Genomic DNA, 17,496 nt, shown 5'->3' on the forward strand with positions numbered 1-17,496 from the left:
CGCCGGAAAATGGCCAGAAACCAGTAACAAAAGCCTTGTGTGATTTATCCGGCTTGATAAAAGGAGGTCAGAATCATACCAGTTAGAAAAAGGAAATGGCAATTTCCTTCGGGGAATATTGAGGTGGATATCAGATAACTATAGCGCTGGATTGGCCGTCAACGCTTGAGGAATACTGGGTAATCCAGAACGACGGCTTTTGCCGATTTTTGCAAGCCGCAGTTCCACAAAAAACTGAGATATATTTGTATCAGAGATAGTTCTAAACCATATACGAATTGAAGGACTAAAGTGTCAGAGCATTTTACCTTGCCACGAGTAGAAAGCTGTCCGTGTGTGGGATGCGAATCATCAGCTGTGGAGCAAACAAGGCAAACATGGAGCCTTCTTTCGCAGCGCAGATATTTTCAGGCGGTCCACGCCGGCATAGCAGCCCATGTTTCTGAAGAGCATTCCAACGCATTTACTCTTCCCACATCCGCAAAAATTCGCTTCTTAAGGGCCGTTCGCGGGTTAAATACCCATGCGCCCGCGATTCCAACCCTATTTCGTCGCTACCTAGGAACCAAAAAGGTTAATCAGTCACAGCCGAGACCTCGAAACCGGGCCAAGATCCCAAAGTTTACGACGAAGTTTCAACTGATTGTGCGACGACCTAATACAAAAATGGATGAGCACCCGTCTGGCGATGAATCCCGTCGGAAGCGCGTGAAGCTTTCGGAAGCCGACGCAGCTGCTACGGCGTCTTCGGCTGCACAGCGGGCAACTGGTGGAGTTGGAAGACTTCGAGCAGCGACGTCGGACGATGCGCAGGCATTGAAAGAGGCGGAGGTAGGGATTACGGAGTTTGTAAGCCCAGATCTACCTGGGTTCTCGGGCATTCTTAAAAAACGGTAAGAATAAAGATCCTACGCTGGGGCGTGCTCTATGGCTCAGTTTCTGATGCCTACATACTCTAGATATACCGATTTTCTGGTCAATGAGATCCTCCCATCCGGTGAAGTGCTCCACTTGCAGGACATCAATCTTCCGGCGTCTTTAAAAGCAAGCTCGCAAAATCCTTCGGTGCAGAAGAGTGGGCCAGAGAAAGAAACTGCAGTGCGGGAGAATGGAGAACCCCAATCAGCGGACAACCAGCCGGGTGACAGAGCCACTGATGCGGCTGCAGGCTCAGCAGAGGCACCCGCTGTAGAGGGTGGACGGGCAAACCCCGAAGTATGACTTCCCATAACAGTCACCGTGCAGGTCGCAAGCTGATAAGTGGCCTTAGATCCCCGATGAAGACCGAAAGATCCTAGAACAGCATCTTGGGCCAGATGTAGCGCAAAAGGTCCTGAAACTTTACGCTCGTGCACTTGCCAAACCGAATCTCAGAGCTGGAGACTTGGGCCGTGTGAAATCAGACTCAGTACCGGACAAAGAGGCGAGAACAATCGTCCACCAGGCTCTTCGACGTATATTTGGGGGGCGGATAGAATCTTCAACCGAAAGCGATAACTCGTTGCTAATTTCCTCTGTCCCTGTTCGAAGACTAAAAGCCCAAATGAAAGGTGGTGTTGCGGACAATCGGAGAGGGAAGCTGGGCTGGAGTGAAGTCGGAGGCGAGTATCTCCATTTCACTATCTACAAGGAGAACAAAGATACGATGGAGGTGATCAATTTTCTAGCTCGCCAGATGAAACTAGGCGTGAGAGGTTTTAAATTTGCCGGCACAAAGGACCGACGTGGCGTGACGGTTCAACGGGCGTGTGTCTTCCGCGTCGATGCCGGTAGATTGGCAAATATGAATCGTATCCTGCGTAACGCTGCCGTCGGAGATTTTGAATATCAAAAACAGGGATTAGAACTAGGCGAACTTGGTGGAAACGAGTTCGTCATAACCCTTCGAGATTGCGATTTCCCAGTCACTCTTGGAGAGGACCCAATTGCAGCCGCCTCAGACCTTGTTTCTACCGCAATGGAAAATCTCCGCGAAAAAGGTTACTTCAACTACTATGGACTACAGCGCTTCGGTACTTTTGCGACCCGGACGGACACGATCGGACTCAAGATGCTACAGTCAGACTTCAAGGGAGCGTGTGAATGTATTCTACATTATACTCCGGCTTGCTTGGACGCAGGACAAGGAAAGCCACGCGAAGGAGATGATATTCTTCTAAGCTCTGACGATATCTCCCGCGCAGAAGCAATCCACATCTTCGAATCAACCGGGCAAGCCGGTCCAGCCTTAGCGAAAATGCCGAGAAAGTTCACGGCCGAGTCCAACATCATCAAGCACCTTGGGAGAAAACAGAACGATTACATGGGCGCCTTACAAACGATTCCACGGAACCTGCGGCTGATGTACGTGCACGCCTATCAATCTCTCGTTTGGAACTTCGCCGTTGGCGAACGATGGCGTCTCTATGGCGACAAGGTCGTCGAGGGGGATTTAGTCCTAGTCAATGAATTTAAAGATCGTGATTCCGATCCCACCATTGCTGAGGAAGTCGATGCCGACGGCGAAGCCATCGTCTTACCGGACACTGCCGACAGCTCTGTTTCTGTAGATAGCGTGTTCGAGCGTGCACGAGCACTAACAAGCGAGGAAGCTGCCAGCGGGAAATACACCATCTTCGATATCGTTTTACCACTTCCCGGATACGACATCATCTACCCTCCCAACAAAATGACAGAATTCTACAAGACCTTCATGGGCAGTGAGCGGGGCGGAAAGCTGGATCCCTTCGACATGCGCAGGAAATGGAAAGAAACGAGCCTTAGTGGGAGCTATAGGAAGATTCTTAGTCGACCAGGCCCCGACTATTCGCTCGATGTGAGGATGTACACGGACGACAATGAACAGTTCATCAAGACTGACCTAGAGCGAATTCGTCAAAATGCCCACAACTTTCCAGGGAAGCCAATCAATGAGAACGCCAAAGTTGGAGATGAGGATATGGACGACAAACAGAAAGAAAAGCTGGCTGTGGTAGTCAAATTCCAGCTTGGGGCGAGCCAATATGCTACCATGGCACTTAGAGAGCTGATGAAAACTGGGGGAGCTAAGGTTTACAAACCAGAATATATGGGTGGGAGGTGATAAAAAGCTTACAATAGTCTTCAAATTATCGGGAGGAATTTACGATATATAACACAAGCTAAAAGTGGTTGGCCTAAGGCAGAGAAATGTAGAAATGAGCTCCCTCATAAGGGGAAATAAAAAGAAAAGAAAAGGGAGGGAAGTAAACAGGCACAAATCCATATCCAGTCAATAATCCACGAATGCATCATCCAGGAACAAACAAAACAAACCCCCCTGCGACGTGTCACAAATAATTTCAAAGCCATATCCTATGAAGTCCATACTCCCTATACTGAAAATGTTCCAGAAATCCGGAGGTTGGCCACCTCACCCCGGGCCATTGCCCATCATGCTATGTTGCTGCTGCTGCTGCTGTAGCGCTTGGGCTTGGGCTTGGGCCTGAGCTTGAGCTTGATTCTGAGCAACTTGTGCAGCAAGGATAGCACGCTGATGGCCATTTTCACGGTCTTTTTTCATAACCTCGCTAACGTACTGTCGAGAAATCTTTTCGAGGCCCTCAAAGAACTGGGCACGAAGATTTGGTGGATATTGAGAAGGATGACCGTATTGCGACATGTATTTGGCAGCCATTTCATTTCGCAGTCGTTGAAGATGACTTTGGTACAGGTTCCCGTAGTGCTGCGCCAGTGGATGCTTCCTAGGATTGTTGATACCATTGGGCTGTTGACCAGCTTGCTGCGCTGCCGCCATCATTTGTTGCTGCTGAGCTGATAGCTGAGGCATGCTTCCGTGATGTTGCTGCTGATGACCCTGCTGCGCAGCTTGCATCTGTGCCAATTGTGAGCGAAGTAGCTGTGCCTGATACGCCTGGGGGTGCATCGGCTGTTGCTGTTGTGGGCCTTGCGAAGGTGGTTGCTGTTGTGGATGGTGCTGCTGCTGCTGTAACATTTGCTGGTGTTGTTGCCGCTGCGCTTGCTGGATATTCTGTTGAGCTACTGCGTTTGCGTGCATTTGCACCACTTGCTGTGGATTAAATTGATGTCCGGCAGCAAGATTCTGCTGTTGTGCCAAAATTGCCTGCCTTTGTTGCATCATAGCATGTTGCTGTTGAGGGGTCATCATCATTCCGTTCATCTGCGGAGCCATCATAGCCTGGCCCATTACAGGAGTTTGCGCCATAGTGGTTGTATTCGGACTGCCATGACTCATACGTTGAGTTGGAGTAATATTCCGCATAATCGGAGTGGCATGAGACATTGCTGGAGTTCCGTGGGGCATCTGGGGCGTTCCATGCGCACTATGGCCCTGTTGGCTTCGGCTAGCGACCATCGCATGGCTCATAACGTTCGGGTGACCAGGCTGCATAGAAACTGCGGCAGCAAGAGGGCTTCCTGCGGCCTCGGCTGAGCTACTCATTCCCATAGTAATACCTTGATTCATATTAGGCACCATTACGTGTCCTGCTAGAGGTGAAGATGCATGAGGCGTGATATTCCGTACAACCGGAGATGACTGGGGACCTTGCGACGCCGAGACGACATGTGGTGGTGGTGGAGGCTGTGTGCCAGGGACAGCGGTCACGGTTCCTCGGGATGGAGGCCGCCGACTTTGCTGGGCAGCCATAAGCTGGGCTTGGTTTGGCGGTTGAGCGTGTTGGGCGGCAAGTTGCTTCCGTCGTTCTTCTCTAGCTTGCTCCTCAAGCTGGCGAATCTCAGGCCGGCGTCTCTCCCTTTCGGCTTCTTGTTGCTCTCGCTTCATGCGATCCTGCTGGAGTTTCCGCTCGTGATCACGCTTCGCCTTTTCCTCATATTGAGCCCGAATATTTTCCAGTGTCTTAAACCTTGAAAACCGGGGCTCAAACGGCGCCGCGCCGCATTCCTCATCAACTGCAGATTTATTTCCACTAGCAGCTGCTGCAGTAATAGGCTCAAGTCGCTCATCCATAATAAGCATATATCGCTCCTCTTCTGCCGCGAGTGCCTCATCAGCCGCCAGTTCGGCAATTGTTCGTCTTCTGGTCTTAGGCGAAGGTGGCCTATTGCGGTGAAGAGGTGATTCCAAAGACTTAAGAAGCTTTTGGCTCGCGTGGAAGCTGTCGACCGGATCCAGATACAGTGGAGGCGCCGTAGCTTTAATCATTTTAGCCTCAAAATCCAACATCTCGTGCGGTTCCACCATCATTTTCTGGCGCTTTGCAGGAGGCCCACGATCAGTCGATTGGGATTGAGCCGCTGTCAAAGGGGTAGATGGTGAAGGGAGAGTCGCGGACGCTGGAGTCCGCGACGCTTGGTAAGCTTGCGATTGTCGACGTGGTAACGCTCTTGGATCCGGGGTCATTGACAGGATGGTCAATTCGGCTTGTAGTGATTGAGGAGTAGGATGAAGAACGGTGGTGAAGACCCTTGGCTCGGGAGAGTCTGCGTTCGCGTCATTAGAGGGTTCAGCCTGGACCTCTTTGCCTTTGTTTGGCCCTGACACTGCGATGTTCGGAGCCGGTGTGGTCTGACCTCGGGCCTGTTGGTCGGACTGTGGAGCACTGCTGATTTTTGGCTGTGGCTGGCTCTGCTTCGGATAAGGCACATAGGAAGATGGAGTTATGTGTTCGTTATAGTTATGTATGGAAAATAGTGAACTCTTCTCTTTTGAGGATGATTTCGAAGAATTCGGTTGGGCGGACAGTGATTTATGGTCGATAACCCGGACAATCAGGCAGCCTTTAGAAGGAGAAATAAGTTCTCAAACTCTCTCAGAATGAGCATGTGACGAGAAATCATACCTTCGTAAAATCTCACCCCGCCCCTGAGCAATTCCTCCATCATATCGTGGGGAATGGTTCCAGCCTTAATATGTGCGATGATAACTTTCATCTCAGAATTATACGGGAAGCTCCCATCTTGCTGTTCAAAACGAAAATGGGTAGGATGCAGATGTATGGTGAAGGACGGCGGTTGTTTCGCGTATTTCTTCAGAATGTATGACGTAGTTTTCACTGGGAACAAAAGGGCGGCTGTTAGCTCTTGTGGACTGGCACTGGTGCAATGAAGGAAATGGCGATCTCACCGTAGGGCTCAGGCAGTCGCTTTGCCGGTCGCTTATCACCGTTCACGGCATCATTGCTCCGGGCTCTTGTTGTAATGCGCAATCTTGAGGACGGGTCGGAGATCTTCAGCGGCTCCTTTCTCGCCCTCGCCAATTGCCGGTTGGACACGCCATTTATGGTCACGGAGTTCATCGACGGTGACGAGGCAGCTTGGTTTGTGGTGCCGGGCCTGCTTGCTGAAGCTATAGGGGATGGAGGGGGCTGCGGAGGTTTGATGCCGTTGGCCCCGGTTTGGACGAAGCTGGGCGTGGGACGTTTGAGTTTACCGGCAGGCGTAGCGGATTTGGTTGAGATGGCTGTCGCCATGGTCGCCTAAACCACGCCCACAACCACACGGGGTTGACCGCTATTGGGGCTAAGTATGCAGTAATGCCGGCTGACGAGTGCTCGACGTTGCAGGGGCAGATATGGCGATGATGGATGAGTTCGGCATGTGGGGAGTGATCGGGAGGCGCTCCGGGTGGAGGTTGCAGGACCGGGTATACCGCAAGTCGGGTCGCTATGGGACGCGGAAAGTGCTCTGCATGGTTCACATGGAACAGACACGACAGTCGGACGGCAGGCTGAAAGGAAAGGTGATGCGTAGGCGGGCTGGCTGTCGTCGTGATCGGAATGAATCTCGTCGACGGCGGATGTGATGCCAAGAATGAGGCTTAATGGGGCCACGTGAGACCTGGCAGCTGACTAAGCCTTGGGTGTCGGCCAGCAGAACGAGCGACTTTCATATCAGAGCACGCGGCACGGGAGAGTGGTTGCTGGGAGTGAGAGTTGTGACAGCAGTGGAATGAAACTGTTGGGAGCATGTATTCCATAAAGTGTGGACTAATTAATATATAAACTTTCCAAGACAACATTACAAGCAAGTATCCTTGCGTATTGGTAGGTGAATGATCCCATCCCGGTCCTCCAAAGGGTATCTTTCTCATCCCTCCGCATATTAACCAGCGGTGCCCTTTTTGCGCAGCACCAGAACCCATCCTCCATAGAAGTAATGAAAGAAGCATCATCGTGGTAAACAGACAAACGCCCCAGTTCCCCCCATTAAATATAAAATCCCGGTGCATCACGGGAAGCCGCCCGCTAAAAACCGACAGGCACATTACTCGTGGCCACAGACCCTTCGCTTCCAGTCATCTCCGGCCCTGACCCCATCCACAACATCAATTCGTTTCCCCAGGCCTATAACTCCCTCTTTTTGCCACCATCTTTCCCCTTCGGTTGCCACAGCCGACTCGTCATCGCTGTCCACCAGACCTCCACGCCCTCCTTCATCGCCGACCACCACAACAGTTTGCCGGATCCATCTTGTTAGGTTGTGGACGTTTTCACCTTTATCTCCGGTTATACTCTCCTGCATGTACACGAGATCAGGCGAGAGGTTTCGGAGGATGTTTACGTGACCCGTTGGCGTGCTAAACGGCATAATCATCGACTCTTGATCAACGAGGACTTGGGCTTGATTGTAAAGTGTCTTAAAAAAATGAGATGCAGACGGGAAGTCATCACTGGCGGGCCTAGGTTCCACATCTTTTAAATCCCCCCGAGATTCAGCGCCTGCAGCTTCCTCCGGGCTGATATTGGAGTAGGAAGAAGCCATTGACAGTGCCTGGCGGGAGGAGTTCCCCTCGTTGGCACTCCTTGGTTTCATTCCCGGAGCATATATAAGAACGAAGATACGTGCCGCCTCTGGTTCGATATATTCTGGTAGGCGGGCAAGAATGGACTGTAAACATTAGCCACAAGCCAGATTAAAGCAAAAGCAAACCCCTTAACTTACAGCGTGTTCAGATGCGCTTTCCTCATCACTTTCACCACTGCATACGGATGACACAACGATAGCGACCGTCTTTCTCTTCTTCGCAGTGGGATCAGCAGCCAACGAAGCTCCACGAGGAAGCACGCCGGGCGCGGAGCGAGTAGGCGGCCCTGTAGAACCTGGCGCAGTTGTCTCCTCAGCCCATCTTGAATGATCTTCGAAGTCGTTCGTCCCCTCCTCACGGATTGCGCTCAAGGCTCCTCCAACGGCAGCTCCTGCAGCTGCAACACCAGCAGCGACCGTCTTGCTGGCACCGTCAAACAATTGCTGGGGACTCGGTGTCCGGCGCCAGGCGCCTTGCATTCGAGATATCACGCTATGCTCCTCATCCGGGGATCGGTGTTGGGTCCCAGTGGTAGTCCCTTGCGCATATCCCGGATCGTCGGCACCTGGGTCGAGACCAATAGGCGCGCGACCCTCCTGTCCATCGTTATGTTCATCCTCGTCGCCATCATTGCGCTCACTCCATACCCAAGCGACCAACCCAACAGCAGCAACTGTAACTGTAACAGCGAGAGGTACCCAGTATCCGAGAGCAGTGCGTCTCCCGCCTGAGCTGAAACCGGCCGGGCCTCGACGACGATTGTCTCCAAAGTACCGGTCTGACATGAGGGGCAGAAATCAGTGGATGTCAATGAACGATTTGCCTTTTGCGGTGCGCTGGTTGATGCGAGCAGGACAGCTCATTGCGTCCTGTTCCAGCAGAATGGTGATTCAGAGTGCTGTCGCAGGGGATGATCGTGATAGGAAGCGCATCGTCGAGGGGGTGCGAAAAGGTAGGACGGGCGGGCCTTGCTGGCTGCTCCCTTCAGCCTCGGAACTTTGAGCAAAATGTGGCTGGCACATGAGGCTGGCAATGTTTGTACTGTTTGCATATTGCTCCATGACTAAGCGAAATCTTATCATCATGCGCTTGTGAAGTTTGAGTCGGAGTCGAATGACTCCGTCAAAAGGTGTTCGCTGTGGAAGAACGCGACAGCAAGCTCCGGACAGCATGGGCTTAAAAAGTAAAAAAGTGCAGATGATCTTTTTTTAATTCAAGCATCTTCCCTTCTCTGTACTCCGTACTGTTTTATAACATTCCAGTTTGGTCCTCCGCTCCAGCAATACCCTATCTTATCAGGCTTATCCCACTTTTAAAAAGCAAATTTGATATTCCCCGCCAGCCTGACATTGAAAGCGGTATAATAGGAAAACGCATAGTTACCAAAGCTTTTTAGAGGAGAGTGCTGTTCGACAAGAATCCCAAACATTTGCTTCCACCTATTCTGTTGAACAATGCCTCATTCAGGGCCCCCCTTAGGGTTCCAGGCCCTTATCCTTTGCGGCCCTGGCGTCTCTCTAAACACGTTTACATCCATTCCAGAAGAGTTCCCCAAAGCCCTAGTACCTATTGCAAATCGCCCTATGGTCTGGTACCCTCTGGATTGGTGTTATCGCATGGGAATTACAAGTAAGTACTATATCGCAACCATGCATTGTATTCACTCTCGGGTGTGCTATGTTCATAGGTTAAATGGATCTACGAGTCCACACAGTAGTTTATATTCAATCTAGTTATCTTAATATTTTGTGTTTTTGTGGGTTAGATAAACTATACGCCTCCGCTAACTAGTTGACCAGACATCACACTCATCACACCTCAAGCTAGCAAGGCAGCATTGGAGGCATCCTTGTCGCAAAATCCGCATCTAACATCTCTGCCACCCCCGTCGGCCACAGTCATATCCCCGGAAAGCTTAACTCTCACCACAGGCACAGCAGAGCTCTTGCGGTTACCGGAAGTTCAAGCATGCATAAAATCAGATTTCATAGTACTTCCCTGTGATCTGGTCTGTGATGTCCCAGGAGTGACATTTCTAGAAGCCTGGATGACAACGCATGGCGCGCTCGATGCTTCGTGGGATGGAGACTGGCTCGAATCAAGAACTTCCAGCTTGATAGGTGTAGGCGGCGAGAGGTGCGGACGAAGAGGTGGAATAAGCGTGTGGTATCCTACAGGCCCGGATGGCACAAAGGTGAAGACTGAGGTCGCTGACTTCCTTGCAATCACGCCCTTAAATAAGGATGAGGCACCTGCAGTACGTCCTGGTAATAACGATGGTCCGTCCTCCTTGGCAAAACTGGTTTATACCATGCCGATGGACAGTTTGAAGGATATCATGGAAGAACACCAGGCACTATTGATGCGGCACTCACTATTAAAACGTCACGGCAAAATTAAAATGCTAACAACATATCGTGATGCCCACATCTATATATTCCCTTACTGGGTGAAGGAAATGGCAATGATGAACGAGAAATTCGAAAGCATCAGCGAAGATTTGGTAGGATGGTGGGCAAAAGCCGAATGGCAAAGTGGTCTTGGAGAGAAGCTGGGCCTTCGGGAGATCTTCGACCCCGACAGGGATCACGGAAACAAATACAGCATCAAGCGTGACCAGGTGGAAGAAGACATTGACTTGATGTCTATGAGCACCACAAAGTCTACGAGATGGCTGGATATCAACCCCAATGGTACCGTGTCCAAGTCCAGACCTGGTCCCCTAACGCGCAGCGACACCCTCCAAGAAACCGAAGTATCACCTCCACCCGAGAAGCTCGTCGTCCCTCCTGTGCTGGCATATATCCACTCCTCAAAACCTTCGGAACCATTCATCCGACGTGTCGACAATTCCTCCTTGCTCCTTTCCACCTCTCTTCGTCTCGCCAAACTAGAAGCCATTAGCGACGCCACCGAGTCCTTTTCGCCATTTGCTCACCAAAACAAAATCGCCCACCCAGCCGGCATCGCCCAACGCTGCACTGTCACCAAAGCAGACTGTCTTATCGCCGAAAACGTCACCGTCGAAGAGAAGACGGTCATCAAAGAGTCCGTTGTCGGCGCAAACTGCCATATCGCCAGTGGTGTCCGACTTACACGCTGCCTGCTCATGGATGGCGTTGTCATCGGCGAGCGAAGCCAGCTTTCCGACTGCATCATCGGGCGGAGGGGTAAGATCGGGCGTGAGTGCGTGTTGAAGGACTGTGAAGTGCAGAACGGGAACGTGGTTCCTGACGAAACGGATGCAAAGAACGAACAGTTCATGATTTTCGAGGGCTTGGACGAGGACATCGCGGAAATTAGTGGTGGTGAGGAGGGAGAGGGGTTCGATATGCGTGATGACTTTGAAGCTTAAGCACTTGCTTTCCCCTTCCTTTCCCTAGAATCCTGCTCTGACCTTGTGCATCTCATGCTTCCTACCAATTGCCGAATAAAAAGAATAAATTATGGAACCAATGATTTTAGATCGTTTCCCTGACAAGGTTTGATCCATACAAAATGGTTGTGCAAATCAAATTTGAAGGCCTGATAGGCAAAAAGAAAAATGGAACTTTCTATTCGCATAGTAATACTTAAACGAAGGTTATCAATAACCTAATACCGATATTCAAGCTGAAAGGTCTCGATATAAGCAAACACCGTGGATTGCAGTAGAGCTATGCTAACTCGCTCTACGGTAGCCAACGATAGGCATCTCGGAGCAACAGCTGTATGTAGGTACGCGCCAATGATGGCGCTGGCATGTCGGGAATTCTAAAACAATGTCCGTAAAAGCTTGAGATCAGGAACAACGAATGTGCCAATAAGTCAAAAGATCGAGTCTCCAGAGACTCTAGTTCTAGATGTTGATAGATTTAACAGTCTTGAACGGAAGGGGGGAAATCCCGCCTGGATAGAACCCGTGCAGTTCCTGAGTTAATTCACACCCAAGCTGTGAACAATCAAATCCACAACTTCAATTATTTTTGTTCACATCATATTCATAGACTGGGTTGAGTGGATATCACTAGGGCAAATATGTAACAGTTGGATAGCCTTCTCGCAGTTTGTAAACCCCCCCCCCAACAAATCTCCGAGAGGGAGAGCATGTGGGCTTTTGTGCCTCCTTTTGGCAGTTGTGTGTTCAGGGATCGCGTCCAAATGTTTAGTTGAAACAGAGACAGCTAGCAAGTTATTGTCGGCATCATTAATATTCTTTAGTGGTGAGCTGACCCTGCATGCGGCAATGTTTACCCCTGCTTCCAGAGTTTTCTGGTGCTGGTGCTGGTGCTTTGGTTGCTTTTTTATGCAATCATTCACCTTGGCTCTAGGTGGTAACACCTCAGCCTGCGATCTCTTCCTCAGCCTATATGGATGGGGGGCTGGCGCACTTTATTGAACAGCATCGCGCTCTGCATTAACTATGGGCGAAGTCACTTTCGCCTGTGATTCCCTCCTCGCATTTCGAAGATCGTATGGATGAGATGTTGGCATACGCCCTTACATAGCACTGTGCCCCCCATTAACCCTGTCAAAATATTTCACCCGTGATTGCACTTGCTTTTGTAGATTATCTGGATCTCTTGAGGGCAAACTCTTTTGCAAAACAACGCAGTCCACCCCTTCAAAATCAAAAAGATCTTTCTGCAACCCAGGACTCTGGTGTTGGTGAACGCTCTTTCCTACTGATATATGTGCTTCGGCATTTGCAGTGAGGCTGGCGGCCCTTGTGGAAGCGGAACTGGGGCGATCTAAGGATTGCGAGGAGTCAATGCGGGAGCGGGCGTCAGCAATGTGGAAGTCAACCCCGTAAGGAGAATTGTATCGGATACATCACAATCGCCCGGAATGGCTAAGCTATCTAGAAACTTTTGGGAGACTGGCACATCTCTGGCCTCGTCAAAAGAACCTTTTTTGTTCAGAAAAGAGTGGAGGCGAAGAGAACGCTGACGAAGACATGATATTTGAGTTTGGCAATTGTAGTGGACTTGAAGATAAGCTGACGCAGCCAGATCTTCCATCTCAGCATTTCTGGATATGCCAGAAATAAAAATAAAGATATGCCAGCACCAGGCGGTGACATCGGGATCAAACACTCGGGTGCTGTAGACAAAGGGAAAATATTCCGCGGATTTGTTATTCCATCAACTATTTCCACCTTTTGACCTGTAATCGAATCAGCAGTCACAGCTGGCGAAATTTTTTGGGGTCATTCGAAATATAGGAGGGACAGATATCACGGTTTTCTGGAAGTTAGCTGCTTAACCGAAGATTCGTTTGGTTGCAGACACAACGCAACAGCAGGGGCCATCTTCATGTAGGACGTGTGCGGTCCCCGTTGTCTTGGACCCATTCCTAAGCGACATGTTCAAGCAATACTAGCAGTGCAGTTTCCGGCAACTCAGCAGATCCAACCAGAATACTGCAACTATCGTAGCCGCTTCTTTTTCATGAACACGTCGGAGGTAACGCGCATCCTTAATGGCGTCCCCTGGGCCAACATGCTTAGGTCCAGCATAGGTGGAAAGGTAGGAAGACAGAGTGGCCCTGCAAAGGAAACCTGATAGCGCATCACCGGAGAACAACGGCACTAAAACTATATTCCTAGGTTTCCGCACCTGATCTATTCAAGTGCATATTGGTTATTTCTTGCCGATGATTTTGTTTGACAGCAACACAGTGAAGAGTTCTGGGGATGACCGAAAGGCTATTGGACAGGAGCTTGAGCGCGCATCCTCATCATTAAAGAGTGAACAGCGGAATCCAGGGATGTGGATGTAGCGCATATCCAAAGAAGCCCAGAAATGGGATACGGATGCAAACCCGTCAGATGATTCTTCCTTCATGATAGCAAAGACCGACAAGAGACCAACAGGCTGCTTATATTTATTAAGCAGACAGCATGCACTCGCCTTGACGGATAGATTAAAATACTTGATAGCTAGCAACAAGTCACCAGCCTAAGCCAAAATCAAGTCTAGCTAGGATCCCTGGAGAATGCGACTTTCATCATCCTAGAATTTTGTTAGCAGCATCGTGACAGTCAGTGCTGACTCCGTTGAATGAACAACCACCTTTCTGGAGCAATCCAGGAGGATGGTGGAGAGAAGAAGAGCGTTGTTGAGCGTTGAATCGGTCAAGCGTCCCGCGTGTTTTTTCGTCGACGTCGGCGGTTGATCAGCGCCCAACACGTGATGCGCTGACGACGGCCCGGGCGGAGAGCGGCAGCCAGAACGCGGATCAAAACCTTCAACACGCCGACAGCTCCCATGCAAGCCGCAGTTAGCTGACATTGGTTGCGATCTCCAGCAAACTTAGAGTGCCGACGTTGCTCACATTCAAAAAATGAGTGGCTTTAAGGGGATCATAAAGGATGGGTGGCATCCGAAGGGAAGAGACGGCGGACGAGAGAGCTGGCGTGACGACTTCAAGGGGATCAACCAAGTGGTAAAGTGTTCAAGATCTCCTGAGAGTTAGTGATATGTAATGCTGTAGCTAACTCTGTGAGTCTTAGGCCGGATGGGTGGGAAAAGGAAAAGATCCCAATGCCAGCCAGAGAACGGAGCATGTTGCACGCCCACTGTCGAGCCTGAAGGATCCATCGTCTTTTGCACCACCTCCGAAACGCAGCAACACTGGGAACGGGGCGTCATACACCCCTCCTCCGGTTCCATCCCGCCGGCAAGCTGAGCAGGAGACATCGATGAAACCTGCTCCTCCGCCAGTCCCTCATCGCGCGTCCACCACAGGCCTCTCAACCAACCGCTTCCCGACGCCTCCCGTGCGGCAGGGAGGTGACGGCACAGCGACAAAATCAAAACCGTATCTACCACCACGGCTTCCTCCCCGAGAAGCGCTGCCCACCACTGCTTCCTCTCCACCTCCTCCACCCTACGAAGCCGTTCAAAGAGCGACAGAGCCGTATCTGAGCCAAGGTGCCACGAGCCGTCTGGCAAAGGCTGGCGTCTCGGTTCCAGAATTGGGCATCCAGCGTCAAGGAAACAATACTTCAAGCTCTCAGAGCCCAAATTACGCTTCCACAGCGATCAACGCCACAAATGAATTGCAGTCGCGATTTTCGCGGTTGAACACCTCCTCTTCTTCCCCTGTTTCCTCTACTCCTGCCGCTACACACTCTCCCGTACAAGGCGTCACTCCCCAACAATTCCAAACCGCAGCGACCGCAGCTTCACATATCGCATCCCAGCCCGCCGTCCAGCAAACTATTCGCAGTAACGTCTCCCCTGGACTGCATCCGGCCCCCCCAGGACGCACAAACAGCTTCCGAGACCGACACGAAGACCAAATACAGTCTGTGAAGGGCAAGCTTAACGGATTAAACCAAAAATATGGGATTACCAAGCGGATCAACGATTTTATAGAAGACCAGAAGTCGCCAGCTTATCCAGATGCTCCTCCACCTCCGCCGGGGCATCCCTCAAGTCAACCAGCTATCCCAAATCATCCATATTCCTCGCCAAACACGTCAAGGCCCGATCTGGATGCATTGAACAAGAGAAAGCCACCACCTCCGCCACCACCGAAGAAGGCATCCATGCATTCAAAGCCGGTTAATCATTCCCCGTCCCCACCACCCCTCCCGTTGAACACGAAGCCGCGATGAGTGCTTTCTTCCCCTTTTCTTTTTTCTTTTTTCTTTTTCCTTTTTTTTTTTTTTTGTTCTGTTTTCTTTTACTGTTTTATGCATCATCACCGGTCATAGGCGTAAGGTTCGGACGGTTTAGGCGGGTTTTAGGCATTTTATTTTACACTGCGAGAAATTTTAATTAACCACCGGGAAGTGAGTAAGAATATACATTTATACTTGTATACATACATCCCAAAGAGAGTCAGCCGTGAAGAAGATAGAGTAACCCGCGTACTGACTAATAAATGTGTAGATACCTATGAATTGCCAACTTGAAAAGACTGCATCCGAGTAGGCCTGCCGGCTTATATGAAGAACAAGGAAAGGGAAGAGGAATTCATGGCTCATGGTTGCATCGCCTGCCTAGGTTTGAACCTACGTTGATGCTTGGTTTATTCTCATACATTCAAGCAGACCACTTATCTAGGTTGCACTTCTGGCGATCGATACCCAGAAACATGCTCAAGTGTGGATGGGCCTATACCCCGATCTCCCCCTTTTCTTTGTTCTAAAGCACATCACGAGCAACAAGGACTCTGGATGGAAGGGCTATCCAACGTTAAGTGAAGTCGAGGGTGGAAGCATACACATTGACGAATGGTCGAGGTGAAATGATATACAGCGATTTCACTAAGCAGTCAGCGTCACATCTGTATGTTAGAATCTATTTCTTTCATACAAGATTGACAAGCGCTGCCATGACTTGATTACAATATGAAACTATCTATCCAGCTCACGGCAATTCCGTGAGCGTTCACTGGCCAACGACACTCCATGTATCTATGCGCGCTCATTCTCTTCAGCAAGAACGTTAGCATCAATAGTTCCTCTTTGGCAGAGTTTATACCCCGATATACTCGCCCAGCCAAACGGTACGATGTCTTCCCATCCCTCAGAAAACATCCCTCTCGCCCTCTCCACACACTGGTTTCTCGCAACCCCACCTACGTTCCCTTACCCAGAGCTTCGCGCGCACGCGCCCATCTCGTCTGCTACATACACCTGGGAATACATCGAGCGCATTGACCCCGACCCGTCCAACCTGACCACACACCCAGGAGTCCTTAGCCAAGACTGGACCGTAATCGGGGCAGTGCAATGGGAACTGGACATGAGCATAACCAGAATTCGCGTGCAATGGAACACATCTGACATCACCAACACCCTTCGCTCCGACATCAAGCACCTCCCTTCCTCGGCGCACGGACCCAGGGGCAACACCCGGGAACTTACCCGGGAGCAATTACTCCTCGCCTCTCAATGGTACGCGCCACACATCCTCTCCTTCGCGCGCTCTCGTCTCGGCACCACCGTGGCGGACGGGAAATGCTGGTCGCTCGCGTCGGCGGCCCTACAGCACACTCGCGGCGCGGCTGTGAGGGAAGGGCACGAACCACCGCAGCCCAGCACGGGCCGGGTGCACGGGCAGTTAGTTCTGGACTGGGACGTGTCGTCGCTAGTTCCGGCAGCGGGAATCCTGCAGGCGGCGGACGTGCGGGCAGGAGACGTCCTGGAGCTCAGCGATGCGCATTTTCGACATATTAGGGTGCTGTTGGGCGGGCTGGCGAGTGGGGAGGAGAATGTTCAGGTTGGTGAGCATACGGCGATTGTGGATGCGGTGGAGGGGGAGAAAGTGAGTGTGGTTGAGCAGAATGCCAGGGTGGAGAGAGAGGTGAGTGTAGGCGCGTATGATCTTGGGGAGATGGTGAAGGGGAGGGTGAGGGTGTTTAGACCAGTGGGAGGGAACGGGACGGAGAAGATGAGCTTGAACGGGCTATGTGAGGAATGGTGATGTTATCGATTCCCAGCTGCCTGCCCGTGTGTATGTAGATCGAGGTTACGTGTACTCCGTATTCATTTGAAAGACATTTTCCACGCGTTTATCCGTGGTTTGTTCCTTGCCTGGGGCATCCAAAGTGCTATCCACGGAACATTTCGTGTTCAAACTAAACCCCCCGGCCTGGGTGTCGTTTACTCCGGCGATTGGCATGCAGCCAACCCCCGCGAAACCCCAGATCCCGAGTTCCAAAAACCCCCGCACATACCACCCTTTGATCGGCACGGATCTCACCTCCCGGTACTCTGCAGAAATGCAACTGAAACA

At 50.9% G+C, this 17,496-nt stretch overlaps 6 protein-coding genes across 6 annotated transcripts; 4 read left to right on the forward strand and 2 right to left on the reverse strand.

The window, feature by feature from the left end:
* Positions 1-666: 666 nt before the first annotated feature.
* On the forward strand, positions 667-4,756 carry CIMG_03019 (TruD family tRNA pseudouridine synthase; the record flags this gene model as incomplete). Its single annotated transcript, XM_001243577.2, has 3 exons — positions 667-893; positions 960-1,215; positions 1,271-4,756. The coding sequence occupies 3 exons, from the start codon at positions 667-669 to the stop codon at positions 3,080-3,082; spliced, it is 2,295 nt and encodes a 764-aa protein (XP_001243578.1). The 3' UTR covers positions 3,083-4,756.
* On the reverse strand, positions 3,392-6,729 carry CIMG_03020 (transcription factor SPT20; the record flags this gene model as incomplete). The annotated part of the gene is made up of 3 exons (XM_001243578.2): positions 6,086-6,729; positions 5,802-6,014; positions 3,392-5,739 (listed from the first exon to the last, which is right to left on the reverse strand). The coding sequence occupies exons 1-3, from the start codon at positions 6,429-6,431 to the stop codon at positions 3,392-3,394; spliced, it is 2,907 nt and encodes a 968-aa protein (XP_001243579.1). The 5' UTR covers positions 6,432-6,729.
* Positions 6,730-6,916: 187 nt separating this feature from the next.
* Positions 6,917-8,703, reverse strand: CIMG_03021 (uncharacterized protein). Its single transcript, XM_001243579.2, has 2 exons — positions 7,903-8,703; positions 6,917-7,848 (listed from the first exon to the last, which is right to left on the reverse strand). Exons 1-2 carry the CDS (start codon positions 8,548-8,550, stop codon positions 7,225-7,227), a joined length of 1,272 nt encoding a protein of 423 aa, XP_001243580.1. The 5' UTR covers positions 8,551-8,703; the 3' UTR covers positions 6,917-7,224.
* Positions 8,704-9,219: 516 nt separating this feature from the next.
* Positions 9,220-11,528, forward strand: CIMG_03022 (translation initiation factor eIF-2B subunit gamma; the record flags this gene model as incomplete). Its single annotated transcript, XM_001243580.2, has 2 exons — positions 9,220-9,394; positions 9,565-11,528. 2 exons carry the CDS (start codon positions 9,220-9,222, stop codon positions 11,118-11,120), a joined length of 1,731 nt encoding a protein of 576 aa, XP_001243581.2. The 3' UTR covers positions 11,121-11,528.
* Positions 11,529-14,019: 2,491 nt separating this feature from the next.
* CIMG_03023 (uncharacterized protein) lies at positions 14,020-15,671 on the forward strand. The gene is made up of 2 exons (XM_001243581.2): positions 14,020-14,191; positions 14,259-15,671. The coding sequence occupies exons 1-2, from the start codon at positions 14,090-14,092 to the stop codon at positions 15,366-15,368; spliced, it is 1,212 nt and encodes a 403-aa protein (XP_001243582.1). The 5' UTR covers positions 14,020-14,089; the 3' UTR covers positions 15,369-15,671.
* Positions 15,672-16,269: 598 nt separating this feature from the next.
* CIMG_03024 (uncharacterized protein) lies at positions 16,270-17,395 on the forward strand (the record flags this gene model as incomplete). Its single annotated transcript, XM_001243582.2, has 1 exon — positions 16,270-17,395. The coding sequence occupies one exon, from the start codon at positions 16,270-16,272 to the stop codon at positions 17,182-17,184; it is 915 nt and encodes a 304-aa protein (XP_001243583.2). The 3' UTR covers positions 17,185-17,395.
* Between the last annotated feature and the right edge of the window lie 101 nt (positions 17,396-17,496).

This window comes from Coccidioides immitis (genome assembly GCF_000149335.2).
Source record: "Coccidioides immitis RS genomic scaffold supercont3.6, whole genome shotgun sequence".
Classification (NCBI taxonomy): domain Eukaryota; kingdom Fungi; phylum Ascomycota; class Eurotiomycetes; order Onygenales; family Onygenaceae; genus Coccidioides; species Coccidioides immitis.